This window comes from Eublepharis macularius, chromosome 16, assembly GCF_028583425.1.
Source record: "Eublepharis macularius isolate TG4126 chromosome 16, MPM_Emac_v1.0, whole genome shotgun sequence".
Taxonomy (NCBI): Eukaryota; Metazoa; Chordata; class Lepidosauria; order Squamata; family Eublepharidae; genus Eublepharis; species Eublepharis macularius.
Genome location: NC_072805.1, coordinates 41,168,096 through 41,176,815, shown reverse-complemented (window position 1 = coordinate 41,176,815; position 8,720 = coordinate 41,168,096). Strand labels below are relative to the sequence as shown.

At 50.6% G+C, this 8,720-nt stretch overlaps 1 protein-coding gene across 1 annotated transcript; it reads left to right on the top strand.

Annotated features, from left to right (window-relative positions):
- The first annotated feature begins 397 nt into the window (after positions 1–397).
- IRX3 (iroquois homeobox 3) lies at positions 398–6,521 on the top strand. Its single transcript, XM_055000465.1, is given in 5 exon segments — positions 398–896; positions 2,906–2,968; positions 2,970–4,032; positions 4,956–5,022; positions 6,165–6,521. Coding segments are annotated over 5 exon segments (1,470 nt in total). The 5' UTR covers positions 398–674; the 3' UTR covers positions 6,220–6,521.
- The last annotated feature ends 2,199 nt before the right edge of the window (positions 6,522–8,720 follow it).

Here is an 8,720-nt window from a genome sequence, read left to right as displayed (position 1 = left end):
CTGAAAGTATTTATAACTACTACTAATAATTTTTGTGTTTTTTAAGCTTTGGGGCAGGGTTAAAGCTTTGTTTAAAAAAAAACTCGAACCGATTGGCGATGGCTAGGACGAGATTTGAAAGGCACTCAAATAAAAGATCGCGACGTCAGTAAATGTAAGGCGCGGGGGGGGGGCGCGGTTGGAGTGAGAAAGCTGCGAGAGGCTCGGACTTAAAAAGGAGGGGGCGGGGCCGGGGCTGTCAATCACCGGCGGGAGTTCCATAATCTGCCACAATCTGTTCGGACCTGACCCGGAGTCCACTCAGATCAATAGAAAAAGTGAAGGGAGAAAGAGCTGGAGGATTGTTACACCGGGAGCAGAGAGAGGGAAAGAGAGGGAGGGAGAGGGAGGCGGCACCCCCCCCCCGGGCCTCGCCTTGTCTCCACCCTACCTCCCTTCCTTCCTTCCTCCCCTCCCCACCCCCCTAACCCACCCCGCAGCACCCATGTCTGGCGGAGTTTCCTTGCAACGTTGAAACGTCCAGCCGCCGGGCCAGGGCCAGCGATCGGGCTCGCCTCTGCCGCTCGCTCGCGCCTTTCTCTCGCTTCCTTTCCCTCCTTTCTTCCTCCCCCCCAACCCTCCTCCCACTTTCCCCTCCCCTCTCTCCATCCCCCCTCCCTCCCCCCCACCCCGCCATGGCTTTTTCCCAATTGGGATACCAGTACATTCGGCCCATCTACCCGACGGATCGCCAAGGGAACGGCGGCTCCCGCAACGGGGCAGACCTCAGCCCGTCGGGCAGCCTCTCCAACGTCCTCTCCACCATGTACGGAGCGCCTTACGCGGCCGCCGCGGCAGCCCAAGGATACGGCGCCTTCCTACCCTACGCAGCCGAGCTACCCATCTTTCCGCAGCTGGTAAGCAAAACGCAGAGTCTCTATCCCCCTTTTCCTTGCGCGCCCCGGATTCAGCAGCCTCCCCCTTTAAAATATCCCCCTCCCCAAAACTTGCTTTTTTGCTCCTTTTCCTGCAAAGCGCCGAGATTTCGTGCGGTCAAATACAAAGGCGGTGAAACTGACTAGGAGGTGAAACTGACTAAGGCTGGCGAAGCAATTGACCAGCTTCGAGCTCCGCTCGGTCCGGGTTGGAACTAAAGCGATCTCTCCCGGGCAGGAGATCCGGGCTGACGTGGACTTTTCACCCGCCCCAGGGGCTTCGGGGGAGTCGCGGAAAGAATCGGGGCTTTGCTGTTTTTTTGATAACGCGCGGACTCTTTCGACCCGGGGGTGTAGTTTTCCAAATAACTCCAGTGCAGCTTGTAAATAATTCCGGGTCTAGAGATCTGGTTTGGAAAGAGGGGTATTGAGGGTGTTGTAAGAAGGGGAAAGTCAGAGGGGGGGGGGGTGTTGGGGAAGGGAATCTTCTTTTGCAACATAAACAACAATTTTAGTTGGAGTTCTTTCTTCCTGGGGGGCGGGGGGGGGGTCCACTTTTGAAAGACAGAAGTAATCCTGGGCAGCGAGGCGATCCAATCTGAGAAGTTCAGAAAAGATGGAAGTAAGCTCTGTTGAATTCAGCGGGAGTTACTTATGAGTAAAGGTCCGAGCGGCTTTCGGGTGGGGGGGGGGCTTTTAAAAATCTGGAACTGTCAAAGGTTGAGACCGTCTGTGTTTAATTATTCTCTCTGGGTTTGGCTAGAGTTGCAAAGGCCATTTTCGGCCCATGTGCTATTCCCCCCCCCTTTCAAATTAAAGTTGCAAAAAGAAAATCCTACTATCGCTTTATCTTCTCTCCCTCCCCCCCCCACTCCTCCACCGTTGCACACATACAAAGGAAGTAGATAGATATAGGTGCTCGGTAGGATTGGTTGCTTTTCCCCTCGGTGAGGCTTTGAGTGACAGCCTGTCCCACCAGAGGCATGGGGGGGGGGCGCGTTTGCCAACCACAGTCCGTTATGCAAAGGTTATTTTTTGCAGGGGGGCAATCCGGGGAGAGATTCTGGCAAATTTCGGCTGTGTTCCACTTTTTCAAAGTTGCAAGCAGCCTCCTCTCCAATGGCTGCTTTCTCTAAATGGTAGCACATTCGAATGCAGAGTCCTCGATTTCCTCCAGCTCTGCACCGCCTCCCCAAAAAGTAGCATTCCTGACAGGCCGGTGGCCCCCTCCTTTCACGAAACAAAAAGCGCAACTTAAAACTATTTCGAGCTTGTGTTTGCGCTTTGCAAGCAATGCTTAAAGACATTTGTTTGGGAAGAGAGAAAAAATAAGCCACGTTCTATTTTTTTCAATTACTTCCAAAAACTTCGAAATAAAATTCTAATAAATTTGGGAACTATGGGAGGAAGGTTGTGGTATTGGGGGAGGGGGGTTCAGTGCAGGACTAAACTTCTCCCCTTCCACAAAGAGACAACCACCAGCCTGGCTTCCTGGAGTGGGACAGGACCTCTTTTTGTCCGACCGACTGAAATCGGTGCCGGCCTGCAAACGCTTTCGAGTGTCATAGGATTCTTCGACGGGAAGGGCAGACCTTCACCAACATAGTGGGGCTTCTTGCAGGGGGGTAGCCGTGTTGGCCTATAGTAGAAGAGCAAGATTCGGTCCCCTAGCACCTTAAAAACCAAATAGATTTCCGGGGTACGATCTCCAAAGGAGCAGGGACTCTCCAGAGCTCCTACCCTAAAAATCTAGTTGGTATTTAAGGTGCTACTGGACTGTCAAGGAGCAAGCCTAAGCGGGTCGACTCAGAAGTAAGTGTCCTGTTATTCCACGAGGCGTCCTTCCAGGAACGGGTCTTTAGGATTGCAGCCTTCTCCTATGTCCCTTGGGAGTCTTATTCTGGCTCCTCCGGTGGGTTTTTGCGCGCGACCGGGAGTTTTGCTTCTTTCCTTATCCTTACTTCTTCTTCCTCCTCTTCCTCCCCGTCTAGGGAGCCCAGTACGAGCTGAAGGAGAGCCCCGGCGTGCAGCACCCGGCTTTTCCCCACCACCACCCCGGCTTTCTATCCCTACGGGCAGTACCAATTCGGGGACCCGTCGAGGCCCAAGAACGCCACCCGGGAGAGCACCAGCACCCTCAAGGCCTGGCTGAACGAGCACCGGAAGAACCCGTACCCCACCAAGGGCGAGAAGATCATGCTGGCCATCATCACCAAGATGACCCTCACCCAGGTGTCCACCTGGTTCGCCAACGCCCGGCGGCGCCTCAAAAAGGAGAATAAAATGACCTGGGCGCCGCGCAGCCGGACCGACGAGGAAGGGAACTCCTACGGCAGCGAGCACGACGAGGAGGACGGCGAGGGCGACAAGCGCGACCCCGACGAGGAGGAGATCGACCTGGAGAACATCGACACGGAGAACATGGAGAGCGCCTCGTCGGGGGGCAAAGGGGGGCAGCTCCTCTTGGGAGAGGAGGACGAGGACGAGGACGACGAGGAGGAAGAGGAGCCGCCGGAGGACTCGGCGCTCCTCCACTCCGACGCCAAAACCACGGACTCCGACGGCTCCGACGGCTTGGAGGACTTGGCCGCCCCGGAGCGCTTCTTGAAAGCCCTGGAGGCCCGCCAGCGCGCCTCTGCCTCGCCCGGGGCGCTCGGGCAGCCGCCGGCCTCGTCCCCCGCGTCCCCCTCGACGGTGCCCGGCGCGGCTTTGCAAGCCCAGCCAGCGCAGCAGCCGCCGGCGCCGGCCAAGCCCAAGATCTGGTCCTTGGCAGAGACAGCCACCAGCCCGGATAACCCCTCCCGGAAATCGCCCCCCGGCGGCGGCTCCCCCCCGGCGGCAGCGGCGGCCCCGCAGGGCTTGCAGCTGGTGGGGGCCCCGCACGCCTCCCCGGGCCCGGGCCCCGCGCACAGACTCGTCTCTTCGTGCCCCCTGGGCAAGTTCGCCAGCTGGACGGGGCGGGCCTTCTCCCACCACCACCACCACCACCCTCACCCGCTCACCTTACTGAACACTCCCCACCTCTTGGGACTTGGGGGGGCCAACTCCAGCACAGCCCCCAACGCGGCATTCTGCAGACCTTCGGACCAAGCGCAGAGCACCGACGCCTCTGGAACAGGTAACCACTGGACGGGGAGGGAGGGAAGGCGCCGGAGCTGAGACTGGGGGAGGGCAAAGGGGGGCTCGGGGGCTCTTTGGGGAAGGGGGCATGAAGCTTCAGCCGAAGAGACCCCCCCCCCATGCCTTCCCCCTCTTCTGAGTATTGGGAGGTTTCAACAAACGTGAGAATCGGCCTCTTTCAAAGCCGTCTAGGGGGCTAATCTTCCCTCTCCCTCTGGGAAGTCCTAGGCGCGCTTACTTGGGAGAAAACTCCTTTGAATTCACGGACTGTCGAGTATCCCTGCCAAAGATTGGGGGGGTTGCAGGAAAGAGGGTCGCTCTCCTTTGCGCATCTGCTCTGGAGTCCGCCCGCACCCGGGCATTTGTTTCGACGGCTGAAGGGCCAGGTTTGAGGAGAGGGGTGAAGAGAAAGGTATCGAGGAAACGGGGTGGGGGAAAGAAGAAAGGACAAGGCGACGCTAGAGGTTAAATTCGGCGAGTCCAAGATCCCTCGCTTCTTTTTATTTATTTTTCAGTAAGCAATTCCCAGGGAAATTAAAGCCCCGAAATAATCATTCTTCGCCCCTCGAGAGAAAGCTTTTGAATGAGAATATCCTTTGCCTTACAGAGAAAATAAAATCCGTTTTCTTCTGCAGCCCCTTTTATAGATTTACTTGGCATGTAGGTGCCAAGCCTAAAATCAAAGAGGGTTTACTCGTAAGTAAAACAACCAAGTGTCCCCTTAAGCATAAAGTGGCACGAAAAATCCCACCGAATCCAGGCTTTGCTTTCCTATTGGAGGGGTTTACAGCGTGGAAGTTGTATTTGGGCGCACACACACAAATCTTCAGAGTGATTTAATGCAGGGACTCTGAAAAGCAAATGTAAGGGTTTTTTTTTCTTTTTTAAGGAACTTTTTCCCCTTTGCTTTTTAAATTTTAGATCGATCTAGTGCCTTGGAAGTAGAGAAAAGGTTATTAAAGACAGCTTTCCAGCCAGTTCAGAGGCGGTAAGAGATGTTCTATGTCCTGGGGGGGTTATGGAAAGAAGGGGGGTCTTGTTTAGAAGCAAGTTGCATTGAAATCACTGGGACTGAGCACTTACCTAGGAGTAAATCCCTTTGAGCTCGGCGGGGCTTACTTCTGAGTAAACAGGCAAGGACTCCTGTGTATGTTTTTAGGAGCTGGAAGAAAGAGTTTAAAATGTCTTATTCCTCCTTTTTCTTTTCAATGTCCAGTGAGTTTTCTTTCATGTCTGTGGGATATTGAATAGGAACAGTGGACAGTTCGCCTTTGGATTTCTAACCTTGTCCAATCGCTTGTGCCATGCAAAAGCTCTTTCCCCTGTGCGATTGTCTTGCTGGAATAAATAGGCAAACAGAACTTATTCTCCATTCCCCTCTCGCTCCCACACAAGCTCCCTTTTAACAATGCAATTCAAAAGACCAAGATATATAAAGATCAGCAGGAAGCACTGAAATAAATAGATAACACTTTTGCACACTTGTGGAGTCCCAAGTGTGTGCGTAAAATCTATATGTAAAAATCTGGGAGGTTTGGCATATGTAAATAGTACAGCCAGAGTAAACAGACTTCAGTCCTCTGAAATCCATGGGCAGAATTACGGCTCATGCGTGCACATGTGTGCAATTTGTGGTATATTAGCCTGCAGTGAATGGGAGCGGGGAATGACCAGTGCGTTGCAGACGACAAAGAAATAGTGTTAATTAAGCCCAAGATTTCCTTGATAAGGTCAGATGACGAGAAAGGCATGGCATTTGGGCCTCTAAAGTATTAAAAGAAGGCTCCGGCCGGCTCTTATACATTTGCACGTGGAGGTAGTCCTGTTATAGGGGCACCTTAAACAGGAGCAGATTTATTGCCCCAGAATCTTTTTGGTCTCGAGTCCACTTTGTCAGAATGAAGTCCACAAAACCTACAAGAAATCTATTCCTCTCTAAGAGTCTGGTGTGTGTCACAAAGCTCTAGGTAAAAAAAATGAAATCTCTATTGGTCCATCCTGAATATTTTCAAAGACATTTGAAATGTGCACCCCAAGTTAAAGTGCCTGCCTACTGTAGATTTGACCACATATTTAGATCAGCAGATAAATATTCATATTTTTTTTTATCCTCTGTCCCTTTTCTTCCAGGCCTCAAAACCAACTCGATGCAGCTATGGTTCTATCTGCTCTGTCATCATCCTAGTTAATTTTTTTTAATTATTGTTCTAATTATTGTAAAATAAAATTCTCTGTATAGTTTACAACTTGTACGCATGCCCATGTATTAAATGAGAAAAAAGACAAAAACCAAGGAAAAAAAAACACTGCTTCTGTACTATCATCTGGGTTAGATGAGTTCGTGAGGTTTTTTTGAAAGTCCAGTGCAAAATAGGAGTCTTTAAATTTTTTTGTATATATAGTAAAAAAAAATGTACATATGTGTGAACCAAATTGTACAAGAAAGTATATATTTTTGGCTAATAAACTGTTGCCACTTTGACTACATTTTTCTGGGATGCAATGGAATTATTATTATTATTATTATTATTATTATTATTATTATTATTATTATTATTATTATTATTATTATTATTATTGCCACGTTTGCTTTTTTATGTTTGGCAAGTATTTTTAAAACTAACTGTGGATATGGAGTTTATTGCATTTAGACTTTGCTAAATGTAGGGCTCTTGCTTTTCCAAAACATTTTTAAATGGTAGTATGAGCCATTAGGAAGCACAAGGGGAAAGAGAACAGGATTTGAGTCCAGTGGCACCTTAGAGACCAACAAGGTTTTCAGGGCATGAGCTTTCGAGAGCCAAAGCTCCCTTCTTCAGCTACAGGGAGGAGAAAGCATAATGAATCAGACAGAAAAATGAGGATTTTCTAAGACGAATCCCTTTGATATGGATATGAAGCTGACTTGTTGTACCAAAGTTCTATTGTAAAAAAAAACCCGATAAAAATAGTTTGCCCCCCTGAACCATAAACGCCTCCCGTTGCCCTATTCAAGGAGTTCTATTTGAAAGGAATCGCCTCTGGTTGAAATGCCTCTTAACTCAGTTCTTAGCTGATCGTCTCCCCCCTTCCCCCTTCTTAAAAAATTGCAATAACGTGCAACCCGGTTGGCTGGCAGGAGGAAGTTCGCTTTACTCCCCGGGGACTCGAAATGGGTTTTGCAAAGCCGGCGCTTGGGTTTCAAGCGAAGTTTATGGATCGGAGACAGCTGCTGGCTGGGTCGAGCCGGGGAAGAGCCGCGGGTTTCCTTCTTCCCTGTGCTTTGCACGGGGAAAAGAGAGACGCAGGGCCGAGGGAAGGGCCAGCCGAGGGGGCAAACCCTCCTTTCTCTCCCTGTCCAGATCTTCCCAGAACTCGACCCAGCAGCGTCAGTGCAATCCCAAACAGAGTTCCTCCATAGTCTAAGCATTGCTTTCAGTGGGTTTAGACTGGAGGAACTCTATTTAGGATTGCAGGGCAACCCTAAACGGGATTTCAGTGGGCTTAGACGGAAGAAACTCTGCTTCGGTTGCACCCTGCGTTGCTCTTTCCCTTGCAAGAGATCTGCATGGAGTGGAAAGTCTGTTGCGGCCCGAGCTGGGAGGGATCAGGGGAAGACTGGGTCGCTATCGCCTGTGATTATTTTATATTCATTATCCAACCGTTTCTATTTATATAAAAAGCCCTTTCGGAGAAAGTGAGAGCCGGGGAGCAGAACGCGCTCGGCGGCGGGGGAGCCAAATCTGGAACTCGAGCGCCCTCTTCAGGCGGAAAAAACTCTCCGTCTGTTGCAGGGTGCCTTTCGGGGGAGGGGAAGCGTTCTTGGGTTTGGGGGAAGAGGTCCCCTCCCCAACCATTACCCAGCCTTTCTCCTTCAGTAATGAAATGTTTCCTTTCCTATTTATATGCCAGTCTTCCTCTCCCCCCACCCCCACCCCTATTTTTGGCTATGGAATGTCCAGTGGGAGCATCAAAAACTGGCATTTAAATTCTGGTTTGGAGCGGGGAGGGGAAAAAAGGCCTAGAGAGGGTTAGGATTGAAGGGGGCGGGGAGATCTGGTGTTTCTAAAGAGAGTTTGGAGCAAAGCTCGTTTGGCGAGCGAGGGGAGACGCCATCAGCAACCGAAATTCGCCTCCAATATGATCTATGACACTCCAAGGACCTTATTACTTAGCTTTGTTACCTATAGATTCCCTCCCCCTTTCCCCTGCAACCTGCAATGGAAATGAAGGAAGGCAGGGGGGAGGGGACCTAACTTTTCTGCATTTTTCCTCCAAGTGACAAAAATCTGGGGAAGAGCTGCGCTGATTTTCTTATGCTTTAAAGGGAACTCTGTATTATATTTTGTTTTAATGAAAAGGGTACAAGATGCCAGCGGGCAAGACGAATAGTGCTACTTCACAAAAGTCCCCCCTTAAAGAATGGACATTTGCTCTGCATATAGTCCTCCCCCCCCCAAAGGAGGAGGATAGTGTTATATGTCAAAGCCTCCGGATACTGGAGGGGGGAGAATTTTGATTTAAAAAAAAATCTAGAAGGAGGTTCATAAATTAAGGGTGGAACTTTTGTGGCTGGGATAAGGTTGAGGAGGGGAGAGCAGCGTGGTAACATATACAGCAAGTATAAGACTAAGGCTTCCGTCCTCGACATGTTTACTTGGAAGTAAGCTCTGTTGAATTCAGCAGGAGTTACTTAGGAGTAAACAT